The sequence below is a fragment of the Rhinatrema bivittatum genome, chromosome 5, assembly GCF_901001135.1.
Source record: "Rhinatrema bivittatum chromosome 5, aRhiBiv1.1, whole genome shotgun sequence".
In the NCBI taxonomy this organism is placed as follows: Eukaryota; Metazoa; Chordata; class Amphibia; order Gymnophiona; family Rhinatrematidae; genus Rhinatrema; species Rhinatrema bivittatum.
In genome coordinates, this window is record NC_042619.1 from 243690510 (window position 1) to 243715421 (window position 24912).

General features: G+C 43.8%; 1 protein-coding gene across 1 annotated transcript in view; it reads left to right on the forward strand.

The window, feature by feature from the left end:
• Positions 1-24912, forward strand: part of AKAP17A (A-kinase anchoring protein 17A) — a 125765-nt gene that overhangs the window by 1244 nt on the left and 99609 nt on the right. Inside the window, 2 exon segments of the mRNA XM_029603253.1 lie at positions 8308-9083; positions 14670-14818. Coding sequence (XP_029459113.1) covers positions 8322-9083; positions 14670-14818 — 911 coding nt within the window. The 5' untranslated portion in view covers positions 8308-8321.

Genomic DNA, 24912 nt, shown 5'->3' on the forward strand with positions numbered 1-24912 from the left:
GCCACTTCATAGGTTATCTCTTCACTTGGATGCAGCTCCATCACTGCTCTCTACATTAATGGTGGGGGTGGAAGGGGAATAGAACAAGGAGCTAAGAGAAACAGATAAGAATGAGAGAAAAAATGTGTGAGGCTTGCTGGGCAGACTGGATGGGCCATTCGGTCTTCTTCTGCCGTCATTTCTATGTTTCTATGTTTCTTTTATTAACTGCTTTCCGAAATTCTTTCAAACTACAAGATTCACCCATTTCTGGGGCTATTTCTAACTATTAACCCCTCCCCCCCCCCCCCCCAGCTCACCTCTTTCTCTTCCCCCTCCCTCTGCTCTCATTCCTTTTAGACACCTCCCGCAATCTCTTTACACACCACATCCAACTTTGAGACCCTCCCCCCTCACTAATCCCCCCTTTAACACCCACCGTACCCCTTGTTTAAATGTTTATCCTGGCTACATGTACCTTCTCTCCTGTTTAACCATTTATTCTGGTTACTTGTGCCCTCTCAAGGCTTCTGCCACTAGTTTATTAAAGTTCGCTCCCTAATTTCTCGTTACCCTGTAACCTTAGTTCTAACCACAGTTATTGTTAAATGTAAAATAGTACAACCTCTAGTCATACTATTCCAATTGTTGCCATGTGAACCGATGTGATGTACACCAACGAATGTCTGTATATAAAAGCAAATAAATATTTCTTATTCTCTCTTGCACTTCTGGTGCACACACACACACCAGTTCTATCTATATATCTATGTCTATATATTTATTTATTTATTTAAAATCTTGTCTATATTGTCAAGCTAGATACAGTCACAACGGTTTACAATAAGGCACATAAATTAATGTTGCTAAATGTATTAAATTATATAAACGAAACAGGTGCCATCAAGTTACAGTAACATAGTTTCATAATACATACTAATTGGTGGGAGTAATAAATCATGTCCATTCCTATCTGTCTCAGCTTTAAAATAGATTAATAATTGTATCTTATCCTTTGGTGAATGAAAAAATAAAAAAATACACACATATTGATTAAGGTGATGTGTGTGAGTGTTTTACTGACCGCATCCTACACTTCCCTGGATTCTACTCTTCATTCTCTTTGTGATACGCTTGTTTAAATAGCCATGTTTTTAAACTTTTTCTGAAGGTTTTGATGTCTCTTTGTAATCTGATTTCTAAAGGCATGGTGTTCCATAGTATAGGTCCTGCTAAAGATAGCGCCCTTTCCCTTACTTAGGTTAGTCTTGCTGTTCTGACTGAAGGAATAGTTAGTAGTACTTTGTTTGCTGACCTCAGGTTTCTGTGAGGGACGTGTACGCGAAGGGCTGTGTTCAGCCATTCTGCTTTTTTGTTATGTATTAATTTATGTATGGTACATAGTGTTTTGTACTGTATTCTTTGCTCAATGGGTTATCAGTGTAGTTTAATTAGGGTTTCGGTGATATGGTCTCTCTTACTTTTACTAGTCAGAATTCTTGCAGCAGTGTTTTGTAGTATCTGGAGTGGTCGGTCTATATATCTATGTCTATCTATCTATCTATATATATATATATCTAACAACAAAACACTACACAGAGTGAAATATAGACACCACTCATCATTTATGAACCATATATCATTTTTTAACAAATATGGTTTATATTAAAAATTATTTTTATTACACAATGTAACAAACAGTACTTATCTACTCTATTAATTTTAAATGTATTGCACTATACATTATTTGCACGTTATCCACATACAAAATGTAATTAACACATATTGGTACTTCACCTTTATAAAACATCCTTCTCCATAATCATACATCCATAACCATACATACTCATTCATACTAACACATTCATAAAAATTCCCTCAACTATTTCATTAATTAAACACACCAATATCTCTAGAACTAATTGTACATTAATTACATGACATATTTGTTTCACCCATATAATGAAACCCCTATAGATTGTTCAAGATATTTTTTCTCTATAGTATATTTACTCAAATCGTTCTGTCCCTTCAAAATATTTTTCTATAAAACATGTTCTCTCAAATTAATCTATCCCAACAAGGCCCTTGTTTCACCGCCAGTCGGCTTCTTCAGGGGAAATACACTACTAGAGGAGAACCTTATTCGTTGTAAGCCATCAATTCATTGCTCTCCGTACTTGAACACCTCTTAAATTTCGAACGAACTTTTACATGCATCCCATGTATGTAAAGATGGAAAGGAGAATGAGTTTTCTTATGCAAATGGAATATAGGATTTCCCCCTCCTTCACAACAGACGGAAACAGAGGACACACCTCATTCTGGGCTCTTAAGAAGGGTATGGTCCTGGTTCAATCCCAGTAGTCCTATCTCTAGCAGTTGTGATGGTTAGACAGGTGTTTTAGCTTCCAGAGTGTTTGGTTTGTCCTTAGCCTAGTGTTGCCCTCTGGCTTCTGGGGTAACAGTTCTTTGGAGCTGCTTCTCCCAGTCGAAAGCTTGCTCCTAGGCAACAAAGTCCCAGTTGAGCTCCTTATAGTTCCCTTAGAGTACTCTTAAAGATTTGATGAGTACCCTAATAGGGAGAGTTCCTGTCCTCCACCCCAGAGGCTTGAGAACCCAGGATACCTGGTAGGGCTGCGGGCTGCTCCCTTCCCCTCTTATATGCTGCCTTCGCCTGTCTCTCTCCTCTCTGCTCTGGACATAGTTGGGTCTTCATAAAGTAAAAAAAAAAAAAAAAATGGAAGGAAGCTACAGGAAGCTCCACCCGGTGTGGAAGGCCCTGGTTGTTGATGCCATTTAGACTCAGAAGGGGTGAGTACCTTTTTTTTTTTCTTCACACCCCGAAGGCTCAGCAAAAAGAAGTAAAAATCCATGCAGTTGAGCACCGCAGCTGGTGGCTGAGAGGTAGCTACAGTAGCAGGAGTGTTTAGAGTGTGGTATAGCCTGGATGCAGACTATGGTTTTTGTCACTCAACCACGGGACACCCTATAGTCTGGTACCATGCTAGGGGAAAAAAAAATGTGGGAGAACAGGGATGCAGCAGGGCAAGGTCTAACTCTTCTGTAGATAACACCCCCAAATGTTGTTTTGGCCTTCCATATTAACCAATCTTTTTTTCTGCCAAACGGTAGTAGTGGAGAAGGTATGGAAAAAGATAAGTCTACATTGATTAAGAACATGCCATACTAGGTCAGAACAAGGGTCCATCAAGACCAGCATCCTGTTTCCAACAGGGGTCAATCCAGGCCATAAGAACCTGGCAAGTACCCAAAAACTAAGTCTATCCCTCGCTACTGTTGCTAGTAATAGCAGTGGCTATTTTCTAAGTCAGCTTAATTAACAGCAGGTAATGGACTTCTCCTCCAAGAACTTATCCAATCCTTTTTTAAACCCAGCTACACTAACTGCACTAACCACATCCCCTGGCAACAAATTCCAGAGTTTAATCGTGCATTGAGTGAAAAAGAACTTTCTCCAATTAGTTTTAAATGTGCCCCATGCTAACTTTATGGAGTGCCCCCTAGTCCTTCTGTTATCTAAATGAGTAAATAACCGATTCACATTTACCTGTTCTGGACCTCTCATGATTTTAAACACCTCTATCATATCCCCCCTCAGCTGTCTCTTCTCCAAGCTAAAAAGTCCTAACTTTAGTCTTTCCTCATAGGGGAGCTGTTCCTTTATCATTTTGGTCGCTCTTCTCTGTACCTTCTCCATCGCAATTATATCTTTTTTGAGATGCGGCGACCAGAATTGTACATAGTATTGAAGGTGCGGTCTTACCATGGAGCGATACAGAGGCATTATGGCATTTTCTGTTTTATTCACCATTTCTTTTCTAATAATTTCCAACATTGCTTTTTTGACTGCCGCAGCACACCGAGCCGATTTCAATGTGTTATCCACTATGACGCCTAGATCTTTCTTGGGTGGTAGCTCCTAATATGGAACCTAACATTGTGTAACTATAGCATGGGTTATTTTTCCCTATATGCATCACCTTGCACTTATCCACATTAAATTTCATCTGCCATTTGGATGTCCAATTTTCCAGTCTCACAAGGTCTTCCTGCAATTTCACATTCCGCTTGTGATTTAACTACTCTGAATAATTTTGTATCATCTGCAAATTTGATTACCTCACTCGTCATATTTCTTTCCAGATCATTTATAAATATATTGAAAAGTATGGTCCTAATACAGATCCCTGAGGCACTCCACTGCCTACTCCCTTCCACTGAGAAAATTGTCCTTTCCTAGTGTGTAGCAGATGGACTCAGGTATAGTGTACTCGCAGTTGGAGACGGATCAGATTTCAATCTGACGTCAGCCCCTAGTACATATACCTCTGCAGGAAGTGCAGCTCTTCAGTATTTTCTGTCTCCATAGCAGTTAGGGACTATCTGCACGCTCTCACAGCGTTAGAACACAAATCAATGGAGAAAACCCAAATTCGGAAGAAAACTCATCTCTGAAGATGAGCTCTGCTCTCCTGCGGTGATACCCTCGGGTCCCTTCCCCAGTTGAGAATTCCCGAGGTGATTTCCGTGGTCCCTCGGAGGTGAGCCTCGGTCCGGCGGCCGAATTGCGGCGAGGACCTAGCACCCGACCTCGGCTGAGAGGCAGCGGGGGCACCCTCGAGCGTGGCTGTGAAGGTATTTGCCCTCTCCCCCCGAAGCTGGAGACCGCCCGGGATGAAACCGGGAAGCGCTGAAGACAAAGTAAGGTAGAAATCTTCAGCATAGACTCCGGTCTCCGAGGTTCGAGGAGTTGCACAGGTCGCCGGCCGGGACCTGTGCCGCCGAGTTGATCCGCCCTAGCAGGGCGAGGCCCCGGTTAGTTTCAAGGGTCCTCCCACGTGGAGACCCTCCGAAGTGTTCGCCATATTGCCCGTGTGGTCGCCTTCGCCATTTTGGCCCTATTCGCTGCTCTGTCCGCCCTCTCAACAGAATAAACATCCTGCATGAGACTAAATGCACAATCGAAGCTTTATGGGTAGAAATCCCTTGTGTGTTGGGGAAGAGTATAGTGATAGGAGTATACTACCATCCACCTGGCCAAGATGGTGAGAGATAGTGAAATGCTAACCAAACTGATAGTGCAGTAATAATAGGAAATTTCAATTATCCCAATATTGACTGGGTAAATGTATCTTCGGGACATGCTAGAGAGAGATAAAGTTCCTGGATGGCACTGTCCCATTGGTTATCCTCCTTCCACCATGTCTGTGAGATGCCAATTAAGCCTATGTCACATTCACTGCTATACATTCTAATTCTCCCATCTTACTTCTTAGGCTTCTGGCATTAGCATACAAACATTTCAAAGTGTGTTTTTTGTTTGTATTTTCATTCTGCTTTTTAATTGATAGGGATAAGTTAGAATTTTTTTAGCTCAGGTTAGTTTTTAGTTACAGGCACTTGGACTACGTTTCATATTATTGGAACCTCAGTGGGATGCCCTAATTTGAAAGCGTCATTAGTATCCTTTGAAGATACCTCCCTCCGAACCATGCACTGCTGAGCAACGGTTGGCTTTCCTCTTTGTTCTAGTTTAAAAGCTGCTCTATCTCCTTTTTAAAGGTTAGCGCCACCAGTCTGGTTCCACCCTGGTTAAGATTAGATGTATACTGTTGAAATACTTAAATGAAACAAATGCTTTTAGGAAAGCAGACAAGCTCTTTGTTGTTTGGCGATTCCCGGAAGGGGGAAGCAGGATCCAGAGCCATAATAGGTGGAACAGGGAATCAGTAACCTCTGTATATATGCTCTCTGGTAGATAGGCCCTGGCATGCTTGCAAGCCCACACTACGAAGGTGCAAGCTATTTCATGGGCCAAAGCATCCATGATATCTCTGGTGAAATCTGCATGGTCGCCACATCGTCATCCTTGCACACCTTCACAAGTTTCTACAGGTTCGATGCATAGGCCAAGGCAGATGCTGCCTTTGGAATATTGAGGATAGCCTTGTTTTCTCTTGCCCAAGCGAGGGGAAGATTAAGTAACCCCCAAATGTTTGAACTGGTCTAGCAGGATGATAAGGAATGTTAAATTATGCTTACTTGATCTATTTCTTTCTTTGAGACCTGCTTGATTAGCCAGATTCTGCCCAGTAAGACAAAGATGATGATGTTCAGTGGGACTATTGGCATCATGTGAGGTAGTCGAATAGCACCCTTTATTCTCTGCCTCTTTCTGCCTTTTGCCTTGCCTCTTTTCTCATTTGGAGCAGTCTTCAGTTCCTTCTAGTAGAGACTCCAAATTGGGCATTCTGGGATTTTGTGTGGTCACAGAACTTTGACAGTAGCCTACTGAGTTTGGACCAGGACCACACACCTCTTTATAAGCCCAGAGTGAGGTCATAAAAGAGGTGTATCCTCTGTCTCCATCAGCTGTGGAGGGGGAAATCCCTTATGTATTGATTGGTCAAGCAGGACTCAAGGAAAGAAAATTGATGCACGTGAAACTGAGTGGTCACTGGAGTGAGTATGTTATCGGGAGAGGCTGGCTAGTGTGTTGTATGTGTATTTTTATGTGGTCTATGGGCTAGTAAACTGTTCTAGTTGCTTGTTCATGATCAATTTGGCAGAAATTCCACAATAAAATTGGTCAGTTACTAACAATCTGAAGAGATTTATCAACCCATAACATGCATTATAAGGGGCAGATTTTCAGAGGGTTACGCGTGTAACCCCGAAAACCTGCTCCTGCGTGCGCAAGCCCCAGGACGTGCGTATGTCCCCGGGCCGTGGGCGGGGCGCCGGTCCAGAGGCAGGTGTAACTCCTGAAATAAAGGTGGGGGGGATTTAGGTAGGGCTGGGGGTTGGGTTAGATAGGGGAAGGTGGGGGGGAGCGGAAGGAAAGTTCCCTCTGAGGCTGCTCCGATTTAGGGAACGTGGAAAGCCATCAGGGCTCCCCTAGGGCTTGGCGTGCGCAAGGTGCACAAGTGTGCACTCCCTTGCGCGCGCGCCGACCCTGGACTTTATAACATGAGCGTGGCTGCGCGCGCATGTTATAAAATCGGGCGTACATTTGTGCGTGCCGGCTAGCGAGCACAAATGCAGGCTGCGCACGTAGGTTATAATCTGCCCCTAAGTGAATTAACTGATCACAAATAATGGGCGCTGTGGTAAGTAACACATTGATAAATAGACGTTCTGTTTTGTCTGTGCAAAATTCTGTAATTTGTTCAAGGTCATAACAAGAGAGAGGCTTGCTTACCTCATGCAGTTCAACCCAGCCAGGCTGATCCAGTCCTGGTTTTGCCCCTTTGCATGCATGGGAATGTAGTTCTGTTTTTCTTAGTGAAATGAGAACTACACCTCTGCATGCACTGGGGCAAATCCAGACCTGGGTGAGGTGGCATCTCTAAGTAGAGGAGGACATTTGGAAGATAAGTTGCAAATTTCACAGGTTTATGCAATAACCACTGTGCTGTAGGATACTTTTTTTTTTTTTTATATTAGACTGTTTAGCAAAATGAGCATTGGGGGGGGGGGAAACAAATTCCAATTGGGCCATTTTACATATTTACCCAGGTAAATGCTTTTGAAAATTTCCATCCCCAAAAAGAAAACAGTATGAATTGTGTGGCAGTTTTAACTAGACCCACATGTGAGCTGGAAAAACCTGGTCACCCAGGTGATAAAAATTTGGAGCCCAGCAATCTGCCCAGATTGTAAAGAGCAGCAGCAGCTCTGGACTGGAACTGGAAGGAATAACTATTGAGGTGCAGAGGAGTATTGGAGGCCCCTGGCTGCCTCTGCAAGAAATAGTGGCTGCTGGGGTAGATGGGAGGAGCTGCCGTAAAAAAAAAAAAAAAAAGTCAAAGATTCCTCTGTCTCCTGTGTAGTTGTTTATTTTTCTTTAAAAATATTTATATCCTGCTCATCTAAATTTTCTAAAAATATTTCCACTCCTGCATGCCTTCTTTTTTTAATTTTCTTTAAATGCTGAGCAGAGCTGATATTTCTTCCTCTTTTGAACTTTGATATTCCTATTTTATCTTAGACCCTGAAGAGGTTATGCATGTCTACCAAATATGTTGCTTTTTTTTTATATTCTCTTATAAAATAAGTATGTATGTTTGAGCAAATGCATTAGTTTCCCTTGTGGATATCCTATTGAATATATATTTTTTCTATCTGCTCTGGTACATCAAATATGTGGGAGCTTGATGATATTAGCACTCCAAAGGAAGTGTTTATGTAATGTGCTTGATACTGTATTGTAAGTGACTTCTCTGTAGGTTGATTGAGCTGACATAAAACACATTTTTTCTGAAATTCTACAAATCTGAAATACTTTTTTTTTTTTTTTAATAGGTTTTACTTTGGATATGGCAGCTGCTACTATAGTTCATGATACATCAGAAGCTATGGAGCTCTGTCCTTCATATGGTTTATACCTAAAACCCATTACAAAAATGACTATTAGTGTTGCTCTTCCTCAGCTTAAGCAACCAGGGAAGTCCATCTCTAACTGGGAAGTGATGGAAAGATTGAAAAGCATGGTACAGAATCATCAGTTTTCCACGCTGCGGATTTCAAAGAGCACTATGGACTTCATCCGCTTTGAAGGAGAAGTAGAAAACAAGAGTTTGGTTAAAGCTTTCCTAGCATCTCTTGATGGGAAAACAATAAAACTCAGTGGTTTTTCAGATATCTTAAAAGTCCGAGCTGCTGAGTATAAAATAGATTTCCCTACTCGGCATGACTGGGACTCTTTTTTCCGTGATGCAAAAGACATGAATGAAACGTTGCCTGGCGAAAGGCCAGATACTATTCATTTGGAAGGGTTACCTTGCAAATGGTTTGCCGTGAAGGATTCTGGTTCTGAAAAGCCAAGTGAAGAAGTCCTCATAAAGGTTTTTAAAACCTTTGGGGAAATACGGAATGTGGACATACCTATGTTGGACCCATATAGGGAAGAAATGACTGGCAGAAACTTCCACACATTTAGTTTTGGTGGTCATTTGAACTTTGAGGCTTATGTTCAGTATAATGAATATGTAGGATTCATGAAGGCTATGAATGCCCTACGAGGAATGAAGCTGATGTATAAAGGAGAAGATGGAAAAGCAGTGGCTTGCAATATAAAAGTAAGGAAATGAAGGCTCTTTTTTTTATAATGAATTATAGATAATTGTTAGCTGCTGCATACTCTATCATATACTTCTGTAAGTACCAATTCATTCTACCAATGAATTGGTACTTACTTCTCTATTGATGTAGACTTTTGCTTGAAATCAGTTACTCTTTTTTTTAAACTTTATTTTAAAAAGTACACAGGCAATGCAATCTGAAGGCAGAGACAGAAACATCAGATTATACAATGTCTCAATGAAATTCAACCATCTATAGTATGACCCAGAGTAACTCGCCTATTACTTACATAGTAAGCAGAGCAATACAATGTATAAAGATCATATTAGGAAAACAGACATAGGGTGGTAATAGTAATATGCCCTAACACATTAGGAATTCCACCTTCTTCAATTCCAGTGCATGCCCCATTTCCCATCATAGATCTCAGTCTTATCCTTAAGCAAGAACGTAAGCTTTTCCATAATAATCTCAGCCATTATATTATTCCAATAGAGAAGTTGTGGAGATAACCTCCAAAGAAAGGCATTCGTAATTTGAGAAGCATGAAGGCACTGGCTTCCCAATCTTTTATGCTGGCCATCCAATTATATTTTCCTAGCGTGTAGCCAGATGGACTCAGGACCAGTGGGGTTATGTGTTCCCCTGCTAGCAGATGGAGATGGAGGTTTCAAAACTGATGTTACCCTAGATATACCCTTGCTGTGATCTCAGCCATTCGGTATCCCTCCGTCTTCTAGCAGATGTGGACTCTATCCCCACACCAGCAGCGGTGTTAGCGGGATTGCAGTACTAATTCAAGGAGAAGTTTTACCTTCAAACTGAAAAGAAGATCGAGCCCCACTCTCCTGCGGTGATACGTAAGGGTCTCTCTCCCAGTTGAGAATTCCTGAGGTGATTTCAGAGATTCTTCAGAGGTGCGCCTTGGTCCAGTAGCCAGCTCCCTGCATGGACTTTGCTGCTGAAGCAGCTGAAAAGCAGTGGGTGCAGAAGCAGAGCACGGTGGTGAAGGCCTATGCCCTCTCCCCCCGCAGCTGGAGACCATCTCTGTACTTAGCCGGTAAGCGCTGAGACCAGGTAAGTAGAGAAGAACTCCTCTGATCCAGAGACAGGAAGGGCTTTGGTAAGTCTTTCCTCCGGTCTTCTTGCTTGGTGTGCCGGGCCAACATCATTCCCGATCCCATGTGGCGGGCCGGACCTCTGTCCGCCTAACTTGTGCGTAAGTGCACGCATAACCGCGCGCATAAGTGCTCGCACGTCTTAGTGTGCAACTGGCCGCTTAGTTCTACGCACGCCGAGGCAAGTTTGTGCGCACTCGAGAGACAGCTACCAACTAAACGCACAACATACAGAATTTATGGCCCTGGCGGCAAAGAAACTCAGATGACACTCCCTTTGTGCTGCCTGCCATATTAGGGCTGCACAGTCTGACCTGGAATCCTGCCTGTATCAGCACTGTGAGGAGGACCAGGGAGGGCTGGACTTTCAGAACTTTTCCAAGTCCAGCCCATCTCATTCGGAGGGTGGGTCAGCCACGACATTATCGGGCAGCTCCACGGACTTGAGCAATTCCAGGGCTGCATCCTCCCCGGGAGAGGGCAGTTCAACGCTGCCTACCCCGGTCCCTCATGGGCCAAATATGGACCCAGCAGCCTTCTCTTGATTGGAATTTTTCCAAGGCTTGCAAGCCTTTGTTCAGGCGCAGTCAGCCCCTGCCCAAGTGGAACCTCTGCTGCGAAAGCCTCGCCTTCCCAGCCCTGTCAGCAGGCCTTGGGACATGCCTCACCAAGGGTATCCTTGACAAGGGACCCAGACACCATGGATGATGGGGATAATTTTGCAGGATGGGGAAATCCCTCCAGGCCTGGAACCATACCGGACCATGCTTCGATTTTTCTTTGGCAAAATAAAACTCCCTGTATAGCAGTAGCCAAATTGAAGGCAGAGAGGCATGCTGGTGGAAAAATAAATAGGGATCATGGATAATGCGAAATTCAAGCACTGAGCTAGCACCATTTTAATGGAATCTAATCTACCCCACCAGGTTAAATGCAAAGGGGACCATTGAATAATGGTGTCTTACAGCATTTGTAGCAGGATAGTTTCGCAGTGGGAGATTGTAAGAGGTATATCCATGAAGGAAACGTATAACTAAATATTTAAGCCTCTGTGATTGACTTTGAAAAGGATATATTGTTAAATCTTCTTGTGCTCTTAAGAAATTTAAAGGCATTATTTCAGTTTTATGCCAGTTTACCCGATACCCAGAGAGAGAACAGGTAGAACTAATTGAAAAAAGAGAAGGCAAGGAGGTGGTTGGATTAGCTATAACGAAGACATCATCTGCATAAGCTGACAATTTGTACACCTCTGTTCCATGCATGATGCCTTGTACTTCAGCTGTCTGTCAAATAGAAAGTAATAGCGGTTCCAAAGCCAGGTTAGTAGAGGGGATAGCAGACATCTCTGCTTAATGCCACGGTGAAGCTTAAAACGGGAGGAGGTCCTGTTATTTAGATATATCACACTCCAACTGCATTTATATAACAGTTTAACCCACAGAAAAAGTAGGTCCAAAACCAGACCCATTGTAGGGTTGCAAATAAATATTCCCATTCTACTCTATCCTTTTTAGCATTCAAAGACATTGCAGTCACCGGATATGGCAGAGACTTCACAAGGTTCTGTATATGCAAAAATAAACGTGCATTGTTAGATATCAAGCAATGCTTAATTAAGCCGGTTTGGTCTGGATGAACAAGAGAACCCATGATGTCAGCCAATCGAGTAGCTAAAATTTTGGTAAAAATTTTATAATCTGTATTAAGTAGAGATAATGGTTGATAATTGGAAACAATTTGAGGATCTCTACCTGGCTTTGGAAGAACCACTACACATGCTTCATTGAAAAGAGGTTCAGAATCTGGAGAAGAGACCAGAAAAGCAAAAAACCTATGCAAATGAGGCATTAATACAGATTTGAAGGCCTGGTAAAAATCCACAGAGAAGCCATCTGCTCCTGGAGCCTTCCCAGTCTTCAATGTAGAGATGGCAATGGAAATTTCTGCAGTGGAAATTGGGCGCGCCAACTTGGATAGTTGTTCGGAAGTTAATGTGGGATGTAACAACTGTGAAAGAAACTGATGAATATCGGAAACAGAAGAAGACATTTCAGAGGTATATAAGTCATAATAAAAATTATGAAATTCTTGTAAGATATTGCTGTCGGATACCAATAAATTCCCTGAGGGGGATTTAAGGGCATGAATACGGTTTTTTTTGTTTTTTAGGATAGCTAGTAAATGCCCACATTTGTTATTCTCTGCATAGTAATGTGCTTTTTGCACATAAAGAGCCTTCCCAACTTGATAACTTATATTCATAACAGGCCTTTTGCAGGGCTAATAATATAGTGAGGGATGAGCCAGCAATATGGGCTTGTTCCAACTGAGCCACTTCAGATTGCGATTTAGAAAAATTAGCTTGCTGTCTCTTACAGTTTTTAATACTATAGCTAATGATGTCCCTCTAATAGTGGCTTTGAAGGCTGCCCATAGTGTAGATCTCTGGCGTGTCATTGAGAGAGAAAAATTACACAATTTTGGTATTGAGAAATGTAAGAAAATACAGATCTTCTAAAAGAGATGGATTAAACCTCCAAATGTGGTCCACTTGCCTTTGAGAGAGGTAAGAGATATTGTGAGTGAGAGAGCCGCATGGTCAGGTTTTAAAATAGGGTAAATATGTGCTTCCAAAATTTGGGGAGTCAGCTTAGAGAAGTTTAAAAAATAATCGATTCTGGAGTATGTGGAGAGTGGATGGGAGAAAAAAGTATAATCCCTATCTGTAGGGTATAATAGCTGCCAAGGGTCAATAAGACCAGTAATGTCCATTAAATCAAGTAACACTTTGTGAGCCCTGGGTTGAGAGATTTTGGCCTGTGATCTCCTGACAAGAATTATATCTAAGGGCATGGTAGCCTCCCCCAAGTGTTAGAAGAGATGTGCCATTGTCTAGGGACTGGGAAAAAATATTTTGGAAAAACATAGTCATCTATGTTGGGAGCATAAAGATTAAAAAACATAAAGCTTTCAGCATTAACCTCCACTTTGGCGTAAACCCAGTGCCCATCCAGATCTGAGGATTGACTATGTATTCAGACGTCCAGCTTTTTATGAAATAGGAGGGTGGTGCTAACCGGACTGTGGGCAGCCTCCCGCCCCGTTCGGGAATAGCTTTTGTACATCCCATTGGTCCTGAGTCCATCTGGCTACATGCTAGGAAATGGAGAAATGACTTACCTGATAATTTTGTTTTCCTTAGTGTAGACAGATGGATTCAGCATCCTGTCCATGGCTGCCCAAGAGAGGCGCCAAGGAATCGCCAATGAGGCGGACCTCGATTCCATGTGATTACGGGTAAGCTGTTGCCCTACCCCTAGTTCAGGGCATCTTTAGTATTACTGGGATTCAGCGCTTATGTTGGTTGAGTACAGTTGCGGTCTCCAGTTTTTGATCAAGTTTTTAATCATGTTGTATCCAAATTTAATCAAGTTCTTCAATAATATGTCCACAAAATGCTTTTTGAAGAGAATACTGCAGGGGTGTATCTAGGGTGATGTCAGCTTTGAAACTGACTCCGTCTCCATCTGCTGGCAGGGGAACATATTAACCCCATTGGTTCTGAGTCCATCTGTCTAAATTAAGGAAAACAAAATGATCAGGTAAGCAATTTCTCCAGTCTCCCCACACTCCCAAAAGGCATAATGCTGGAGATAACTCAAAGGAAGCTCCAGTCAAATCTTTAATTTCCTCAACTACCACCTGCCAAAATGATGCCATTTTCTTAGTTACTCTTTTCTGTCCTTACTCTTACTGCTCTTTGCAAGCCTTTCTCCCTTTTTATTAAACATCCTTCTTGAATCTGACCTTTGCTTCTCTATCACAAGCGCAAACCTACCTTGCTATAACTTAACCTTTATAGGTTGGATAGGATTGTGCTTTGGCCAAGTTGCCTTAAGATGCGGATTTTGCAAAACTAAGTGGAACCTTCCTCGATATGCATAACCCTTGCTTCTGCTCCTTTCTCTTTCCATTTCAAAGGCATTTTAGTCCTTTAGTCCATCTTTACCATTAAAAACACAGAGAAGTGTGTCTGGGAGGGCATTTAAACCAGTGAATCTTTTTACAGTACCAGTCTTTTGAAACTGCTGGCAATCTTAAATATTTGTATTTATCTTAAATGTTTATGGGTTCCCTTGGTTTTTTATTAATTCCCTTTCAGTTTTAGAAGACTGGCATTGTGTATTCTGCTGGTGGGAGTGACCTCCAGAACATTGGTTCTTAATCCAGTCCTTGAGGACCATCCGCTCAGCCTGGTTTTCCAGATATTCAGTTTATACATTATATGCAAATATTTATCATGCATGTTTATTGTGGATATCTTGAAAACCAGATTGGTCAGGTGATCCTTAAGGACTAGTTGAGAACCACTGATCTAGAACCACACTGCTTGCAAATCAGAATAGCCAGAACAAGTGTGTTTTGATTTGTCTTTAATCTGCTTTGGTTTGCCTTATAAAGGTTTCTTTTGACTCCACAAAACACTTGAGTGATGCTTCAATTAAGAAACGTCAACTGGAAAGACAGAAACTTCAAGAGCTTGAACAAAAGAGAGAAGAACATAAACGGAAAGAGCGAGAAGCAGAGCAAAGGCAAAAGGAGGAGGAAAGGTAAATCACAAAATATGTGATAAAAAAGTACTCCGGGGCAGTGTTTCTCAGCTGGTCCTGTAGTACCCCCTCAGCCTGTCTGGTTTTCAGGATATCCAGAATAAATATGCATAAAATAGATTTACATATGTTGGAGGTAGTGCATTCAAATCTATCTCATGCATATACATGGTAAAGTTGTACTGGCTAGGGAGGTACTCCAGCGCTAGCTTGATCATTTTTGTCCCCAGGAGAGAGATTTGCTTAGAAATATAGAAGATGAGGATAGTATATTGACTTTTGATACCAACAAATTACCAAAGGATGCATGAAAAAAGCTAAACTGCCAATGTTGCTCCCTTTATAAAGATGGTTCTCTATTCATTACAGAGGCATTTAAGCAAACCCTGCTCAGTGTTCAACATGAAATTCTCTTGAGAAGTGTGTAGTTTAGCATATCCTCAGGCTGAGAATGTGTGAATCTTGATCCCCTCCCCAGTGATGCTTCTGATTGCTATGGAGGCATTTAGGGTGCCACACATTCCCATAGCAACTTGCTCAACTCTTCAGAGATGAAAGGACACCTGCACACAGAAGCAAAGACTATATCAGAGTGAAAACAACTGCAGATATCCTTTTGGGGATATGTAATTGGATGGAAAACTTAAAATTGTATAAAACTTAATAGCCAGCTGAAATATTTAGGGGAATAGTTATTGTCACTTTTTTCTTTACTTGGTTTTTAGTCTGCTGTTATTTTTTTCTTTTCGTTTGCATTTGTGTGCATTCTCTCTTCTCTCTCATAAAATGTACATAAGAACATTTTTCCTAGCACCCAGACAGATGGATTCAGGACTAATGGATTATGCACCTCTACCAGCAGGTGGAGAAGGAACAAAGCTGATGTCACAGTATATATATACCCCTGCAGTGACATCAGCCTGCCAGTATTTTCCATCTCCAGCAAATGGAGAATACCAGCAATCCTTAGGGGGCAATCCCTACTGGGGATTGCTTCAGATTTTAGAAGACGAAATAAAAGGAAAATTGTTTGCCTTGCTCTCCCCCAATTGAGAATTCCTGAGGTAATTTCCGTGGTCCCTCAGATGAGAGCCTTGGTCTGTTTGTACAGCTGAAATACAGCGGGTACAGGAATCTGAGTGTGGCGGTGAACGCATTTGCTCTCTCCCCCCACAGCCGGAGACCGTCTCTACTCAGCTGGGAAGGGCTGAGCTCAGGTAAGTTGTTTTTTTTTTGTTTTTTTTTTTTTTTTTTTTTAAAGAGTAATAGTACAGAAACAGAGAAGGAGGGTTTGAGTAGGGCTTACCTCTCCACGGTAGAGATGTGAATCGTTTTCCATATCGTCTTAACGATAGAAATCGTGTGGCAGGGCAAGAAAATCGTGTTAGGCACGATTTTTTAGTTAAAAAATCGTTAAAAATCGTTTTTTCCGATTAGTGCGCACTAACTGAAAATGATACAATTTGACACTTTTCAGGTCAGTTAAGGTCAGTTTAGGAATGAATATGTATTCCTATTGGCTGCCCTCTTATTTATTCATGTTACCAAGCTTCCCACTGACAGTATATGGGGGATGGGAAATGGAAACAGTTGGTAGCTTGACAAAACAAGTAATGTGATCAGTCAATGTGACTAGAACTTGTGCCCTAACCCTGATACCAGGGGTATTGTGATCTTCCTGCACACAGTGCCCTATCCCTATTAATACCAGGAGTGTTGTGATCTTCCTGCACACAGTGCCCTATCCCTATTAATACCAGGAGTGTTGTGATCTTCCTGCACACAGTGCCCTAACCCTGGCACCAGGGGTGTTGTGATCTTCCTGCACACAGTGCCCTATCCCTATTAATACCAGGAGTGTTGTGATCTTCCTGCACACAGTGCCCTATCCCTATTAATACCAGGAGTGTTGTGATCTTCCTGCACACAGTGCCCTATCCCTATTAATACCAGGAGTGTTGTGATCTTCCTGCACACAGTGCCCTAACCCTGACACCAGGGGTGTTGTGATCTTCCTGCACACAGTGCCCTATCCCTGGCACCAGGGGTGTTGTGATCTTCATGTACACAGTGCCCTATCCCTATTAATACCAGGAGTGTTGTGATCTTCCTGCACACAGTGCCCTATCCCTAATACCAGGGGTGTTGTGATCTTCACAGTGCCCTATTCCTGATACCAGGGGTGTTGGGATCTTCTTGCACACATTGCAGGAAGATCACAACACTCCTGGTATCAGGAATAGGGCACTGTGTGCAGGAAGATCACAACACCCCTGGTATTAGGGATAGGGCACTGCGTGCAGGAAGATCACAACACTCCTGGTATTAATAGGTATAGGGCACTGCATGCAGGAAGATCACAACACCCCTGGTATCAGGGATAGGGCACTGTGTGCAGGAAGATCACAATACCCCGGAGGAGTGAGGGTCAGGCAGCTCCCCCCTGTCTGTGAAGCCAGCCTCTCACTAGTAATGCAGGGAGGGAGCTGTCTCAGACTTCACCATCCTCCCCCCCCCCCCTCACCCACACACCATTCACTAGCTGGGACATGGGGGAAGTCAGGAGTGAGGGTCAGGCAGCTCCCCCCTGTCTGTGAAGCCAGCCTCTCACTAGTAATGCAGGGAGGGAGCTGTCTCAGACTTCACCATCCTCCCCCCCCCCCCCTCACCCACACACCATTCACTAGCTGGGACATGGGGGAAGTCAGGAGTGAGGGTCAGGCAGCTCCCCCCTGTCTGTGAAGCCAGCCTCTCAATAGTAATGCAGGGAGGGAGCTGTCTCAGACTTCACCATCCTCCCCTCCCTCACCCACACACCATTCACTAGCTGGGACATGGGGGAAGTCAGGAGTGAGGGTCAGGCAGCTCCCCCCTGTCTGTGAAGCCAGCCTCTCAATAGTAATGCAGGGAGGGAGCTGTCTCAGACTTCACCATCCTCCCTCCCCTCACCCACACACCATTCACTAGCTGGGACATGGGGGAAGTCAGGAGTGAGGGTCAGGCAGCTCCCCCCTGTCTGTGAAGCCAGCCTCTCACTAGTAATGCAGGGAGGGAGCTGTCTCAGACTTCACCATCCTCCCCTCCCTCACCCACACACCATTCACTAGCTGGGACATGGGGGAAGTCAGGAGTGAGGGTCAGGCAGCTCCCCCCTGTCTGTGAAGCCAGCCTCTCACTAGTAATGCAGGGAGGGAGCTGTCTCAGACTTCACCATCCTCCCCCCCCCCCTCACCCACACACCATTCACTAGCTGGGACATGGGGGAAGTCAGGAGTGAGGGTCAGGCAGCTCCCCCCTGTCTGTGAAGCCAGCCTCTCACTAGTAATGCAGGGAGGGAGCTGTCTCAGACTTCACCATCCCCCCCCCCCCCCCTCACCCACACACCATTCACTAGCTGGGACATGGGGGAAGTCAGGAGTGAGGGTCAGGCAGCTCCCCCCTGTCTGTGAAGCCAGCCTCTCAATAGTAATGCAGGGAGGGAGCTGTCTCAGACTTCACAATCCTCCCCTCCCTCACCCACACACCATTCACTAGCTGGGACATGGGGGAAGTCAGGAGTGAGGGTCAGGCAGCTCCCCCCTGTCTGTGAAGCCAGCCTCTCACTAGTAATGCAGGGAGGGAGCTGTCTCAGACTTCACCATCCTCCCCCCCCTCACCCACACACCATTCACTAGCTGGGACATGGGGGAAGTCAGGAGTGAGGGTCAGGCAGCTCCCCCCTGTCTGTGAAGCCAGCCTCTCAATAGTAATGCAGGGAGGGAGCTGTCTCAGACTTCACCATCCTCCCCTCCCTCACCCACACACCATTCACTAGCTGGGACATGGGGGAAGTCAGGAGTGAGGGTCAGGCAGCTCCCCCCTGTCTGTGAAGCCAGCCTCTCACTAGTAATGCAGGGAGGGAGCTGTCTCAGACTTCACCATCCTCCCCCCCCCCCTCACCCACACACCATTCACTAGCTGGGACATGGGGGAAGTCAGGAGTGAGGGTCAGGCAGCTCCCCCCTGTCTGTGAAGCCAGCCTCTCACTAGTAATGCAGGGAGGGAGCTGTCTCAGACTTCACCATCCTCCCCCCCCCCCCTCCCCCACACACCATTCACTAGCTGGGACATGGGGGAAGTCAGGAGTGAGGGTCAGGCAGCTCCCCCCTGTCTGTGAAGCCAGCCTCTCACTAGTAATGCAGGGAGGGAGCTGTCTCAGACTTCACCATCCTCCCCCCCCCTCACCCACACACCATTCACTAGCTGGGACATGGGGGAAGTCAGGAGTGAGGGTCAGGCAGCTCCCCCCTGTCTGTGAAGCCAGCCTCTCACTAGTAATGCAGGGAGGGAGCTGTCTCAGACTGGTATCAGGGATAGGGCACTGAGTGCAGGAAGATCACAACACCCCTGGTATCAGGAATAGGGCACAGGTTCTAGTCATATTGACTGATCACATTACTTTTTTTGTCAACTACCAACAGTTTTCATTTCCCATCCCCCCCAACCATCACCTCAGTTGGAACCTTGGTAACATCAATAGATAAGAGGGCAGCCAGCCAATAGGAATACATATTCATTCCTAACTGACCTTTACTGACCTGGATAGTGTCAATAATTTGTATCATTTTCTGTTAGTGTTCCTGAGTTTCCATTTGCATTTCCCATCCCCCCAACCATCACCTCAGTGGGAACCTGGTTAACATCAATAGATAAGAGGGCAGCCAGCCAATAGGAACACATATTCATTCCTAACTGACCTTTACTGACCTGGAAAGTGTCAATTTGTATCATTTTCAGTTAGTGCGCACTAACTCCCGTTAGTGCGCACTAACACGATTTAACGATTTTTAACGATAAATCGTTAGAATTTCTATTGTATCGTGTTCTATAACGATTTAAGACGATATTAAAATTATCGGACGATAATTTTAATCGTTAAAAAATGATTCACATCCCTACTCCACGGTGTCTGTGCTCGGTGCGCTGTTCTGACCTTCGTCCCGCCTGAGGGAAGTTGAGGGAAGTGGGCAGCCTAGCGGGTTGATCTGCCTCTATTGGCTAGTGCCCGCTCTGAGACCTTTTCACTGCGTGCTGCATGGTAGGCAGTGGCGCTGTTTTCATGTGCATTTGCCTGCGCGTTTGGCTGCCCTCTACAGGACATCGGTTCGGCCTGTGCATCCAGTTTTTGGATGCTTAGTTCAGGCGTTGGTTTGGGCATCCAGGTAATAGTGATGTCCAGTTTAGACAAGTGCTTACCTGTGCAGTCAAATTGGGCACGTTTGTGTGCTTAAGTTTAAGATACCTAGCTTTGAGGCGCCTAGTTTTGGGATGCCTAACTATTGGATGCCTGAATTTTGAATGGATTAAAAAAAAAAAAATGGCATCTATAGCTAAGAATCCTAAACACCTTTCCCTGTCATATTTGGGCATCTCAGCCTGGCGTGCCCTCTGACTTGTGCCAGTGCTGTTTAGAGGCTCGGGGAGAATTATCTTTCTCTGATTTTACTAAGCCTGGCTCTTCCCAGCCTGATAAGGTTTTGGGTAAATATGTGGCACAAGGGATGCCTGATATCCAACTTTGGTTCTATGTAAACCGACGTGATATGTACCAGTACATGAACATCGGTATATAAAAGCCTTTAAATAAATAAATAAATAAATAAATAAAGGAAGGAACTCCCTTAAACTGGTTCATTAGCGGGGGATGGTAGCTCAGTGGGCACAGCACAAGTGCCTCCTGGTTTTGGCATAGATCCATCTGCCTTTCCTTGGGTAGAATTTTTTTCAAGGATTTCAATCTTTCCTTCAAGCGCAGTCCTCAGCCCAGTCCAAACCTGCTAGGGCAGAACTGTAGTTCGGAACTGCTGTCAAGCGCTGAAGTACACCTAGTTCAATAGTAGGCCTTCCCTGTAAGGATCCGGATGTCACTGATGAGGCAGATCCTAACTCCCTTTTGGATAGGGAAATTCTTCTGGGACTAGAAACGTATAGGACGATGTTGTGGTTCTTTCATAGAGATGAGTTGCTGGCTCTGATTTCTCAGACTTTGAAGATGCTGGGAGTTCCTGGGGTGGATTCCACTTCTGAGCCAAATTAAAATCCCATTTTGATTTCCTTACGTAAAGCCTCTTGGTTTTTTTCCCCTGTGATAGAGGCCATTCAAGAATTGATTGATCTTGAGTGGGGCACCCTGGAGGCTAATTTCAAAGGGGGTCAAGTTTTAGAAGATCTGTATCCTTCAGATCCAGTGGTGAGAGAGCATCTGCGTTATCTGAAAGTGGATGCACTGGTCTATGTAGTTTCCAAGCAGACAAATTTCCCCGTGGAGGGAAGAGAGGCTTTGAAAGATGTACATGATGGGTAATTGCCAGGTTCTTGTGGCCTGGTTTGTCCTCTGTTGGAAATAGGATGCTGGGCTTGATGGACCCTTGGTCTGACCCAGCATGGCAATTTATGTTCTTATGTTAGAAGGATGGAGACCATCCTTAAACAAGCATTTGAAATGGTGGCAATGACTTTGCAGATAGCTTCTTTTTGTTCCCTGGTGGCTGGCTCTTGTTTACTTCTCTCTCAGGAGGTCGATGACTCTTGAGTGAAAAAGGAGTTATGGAACCATCAGCCACCTTTTTAGCAGATGCAGGCTGCGATTTGGTCTGTACTTTAGCCAGAGGGGTGGCTTTGATAATAGTGGCCAGGCATCTGTTATGGCTGAGAAATTGGTTGGCCGATGCAACCTCTAAGGCTAACCTTACAAAAATACCCTTCTTGTATCTTCTGCTCCACCAGTCCTGATCCTATGGGTATATCGTGTCATCCAGAGCAAATAGAGGCAGAGTTCTAAAAACGTATTATTATTTTTTTTTTTTTAAATGACCTCTCTAGAATATAAGTGATAATTAGAACCAATTCAACCAATGTTCTCTGCCTCTAGCCATTGGATGGGAGTTTAGAGTTTTGCTCTTCTAGCTGAATAAGAAGAGGATTTATTATTTTTTACTTTCAGCACCTTTACTGGTACTGAAAATCAACTGGTCAGAGTACTTTGATTTGTGCCCTTGCTCCTGCGGATGGTTCTCCTGCAGTGATGCAAGCCCTAGAGACTAATTTATTCCCTCCTTTGATGTTTGCTTTGTAAGGAGGAGAAGCCTCTGCTCTCTCTAAATCGGCCAATATTTGCGGATTTAGATCGAATTACCTGCCCTTTAGCAGTGAATTCCTGTATCCTGCCACAGTTGAGAGCTGGGAGTTGGGGTTTTTTCCCACCATGTCAGAGAAGGTCCATCGTTGCAGAGGTTGCTGAAGGAAGCTTATGCTCTCTGTGCTGCAGTAAAGTTGAATTGCCTGAACTTAAAACTTCAGCATCAGTAAAGAAGGTAATCCATGCAGTTGTCAAGCAAAAGTCCTTGTCTAGGGCAGCTTTGGTTTTGGGGGAGACATCAGCGGCAGTTGTTTTAACGGCTGACTCGGGCGCGACTGTCATTTTGACACGCCGGGAGTGTCATCAAGAAGTGGTCCTATTTTAAGCCAGGGATCTCCCAAGTTTTCGCCGGAATCCCTGGAAAGTAAAACAAGTTTTTTGGCTTGAGTTTGAGATTTTACATCAGGCATTTCATGCCTTAAAGGAGGGACATATTACAGAGCCTGTTCATAGTGATTTGTCTGCTGAGGTTTTTAGATCTCAAACTTGGGTGGGTTCTAAGTGCCACTTTGTCATGATAAAACTGCAAGGCTTGGAGTGAACTGACTTGTCCAGCTGAGGTGATAGTCACGAGGAATACCACCTTCCAAGTAAGACATTTTTGGTCAGTGGATTGTAAGGGTTTGAAGAGAATCCTTCATGAGACTAGAGAGGACTACATTTAAATCAAAAGGTACCGGTGGTTTCCTGATGGGAGGATGAAGATTAAGGCGACCTTTGATCAATGGAGACACTAATGGGTGGGACGCCACTGAAGAGTCTCTGTCGTGATAAATTTTTTTTTAAAAAAGCCGCTTATTTATTGAATTTTAAACAATTATAAGAATTCTCCTGCCTTTAGCAATGACAGAGCTTTCGTATATAAATACATACATTGATATTAGTAAATTTGACTAAGTATATCACCTAGTAAGGAAATCCATTAAATCCAGCTCCATATATAAGGCAAAAATTTAGAGAAACATTGTATCATGAGCAATTAAACAATACAACATATACCAATAACAACTGTTACTGTAGGAGAAAGTGCAACTTAAACTCCCACTACTTAAATAACCGGATTTACATCCCCGAGAAGATTCTTAAGATGTTCTGGGTCTGTTGTTAAATAATTTTTCCCCTCAAATTTAACAGCACATCTACATGGGTATTTCAGTAGAAAATAACCACCCTTATCAATCACCTCTTTCTTTAAAGCCAAACATTTTTTCTACGAAGCTGAGTGCTCCTGGCTAGATGTGGGTAAACCCAGACTCTATACCCATAGAACATACTCGGCCTATTAAGAAAAAAAAGACTTTAAGACATTCTCTCTATCTATATAAATAAAAATGTAAAATTAGTTTGTACGTAATCAATAATCTCAGAAACTACTGCACCAATTGCTTTCAAATTTGGACACAACCTTGCTTTCACTTTCGGCAAGGTTTTTCTCTATCTAGATTACATAGATGTCACACGGTTACAGATAAAAACATGTTTTTACATGTGTGTGGGGAAAACAGCGACATCTGTTGGACAGACATGCAACACACGCTATCTACCTTGGGAAATGAAGCTGCTGTACTGCGCATGCGCGGGCGGGGAGCGCACGTCAGACACAGCGGGACCAACATGGCGCTGAGAGGAGCAGCAGCGGCGGACCTGCGGCGATATCGGGCTTGGTGGTGTCGGCCGGCCGAACTTCGACACCTGGGAGGAGCTGCGGCGGCGATCTGGTATGGCTCACGTGCACGACAGGGAGGGATCCTCGCTGACCTCGAGTCTTCGGGAGCGGGCCGCACAGAACCGCACAAGAGGGAGAGGGATGGGGGGGATCAGCTGGGAGGGCATTACAAGCGGGAGGGGATCAGAGTCAGGGAAGGAGACTGAGAGAGGGTGTGGTGTCACTGACGAAAGTGTAGGGAGTAGCAGGGAGAGGTGACAGTGAGGGGAGGGAGAATGAAGGGGGCGGTGAGTGTCAGGGGAGAGACACAGAGGGGAGAGGTGAGTGTGAGGGATGAGAGTTGGAGTGGGGACAGGGGAGTGAAGGGGGGTTAGTGACCAAAGGGGGAGGGGTGAGTGTGAGGGGAGAGAGTTGGAGTGGGGACAGGGGAGGAAAGGGGGGGTGAGTGACCAAGGGGGAGGACGATGTGTGACTGAGGTATATGAGCAAGGGGGAGGGGGGGGAAAAGAACCTGACTCTGCCACCGCAACACGTGGCAGGCCACCGCTAGTTAGTAATAAAAGCAAAATGGACCAGTAATGTTTCTCTGTTTTTTACATCCATATCTTCTTGTGACTTCTGCAGGAAATCTGAGATGTTAATTGAAGATTCTACAGGAAATTTTTGTTCTGTTTCCTCTTTATTTCCCAATAAGAACTGATTTTGTTCCTTTTTCTTGTACCCAATGTAAAAAGCTTTCACTATTACTGGGAGGCATTGCTCTGGTATTTTTAATACCTGTAGTATATAACTTTAAAAAAGTTCTACAGGATTCAAATACTTAATTATTGGGAAATTTATGATTCTTAAATTCAGTGCCCGCATAGAATTTTCTAAATTTTCAAATCTCTTATGAAACTCCTCTTCTATTTTTATTTGATGACTCTAATTTTTCAACCTGTGTGATACGCATATCCATGTCTGAAAATTTCCCTTGATGATTTTCTACAATTTCAGAATTCTTTTTTAATGAATTGTTTACTTCTACCACTGCTTCTGTTAAGTTCACAATATATACAGTTCCTGAATGAAATCCACTTTGAAGTTCTGAAAAAAGTGCAAAAAGTGGAATATAAATCTAAATAAAATTAAAAAAAAAATGTATCTAGCTTAGCCATATAATTCCATAATATTTCCAAAGTGATGTTTGCTGGTTTCATTATCCCAGTTCTGGTGGCCATTGGTTTAGATGTTATCTCACCGTCTTGCTAT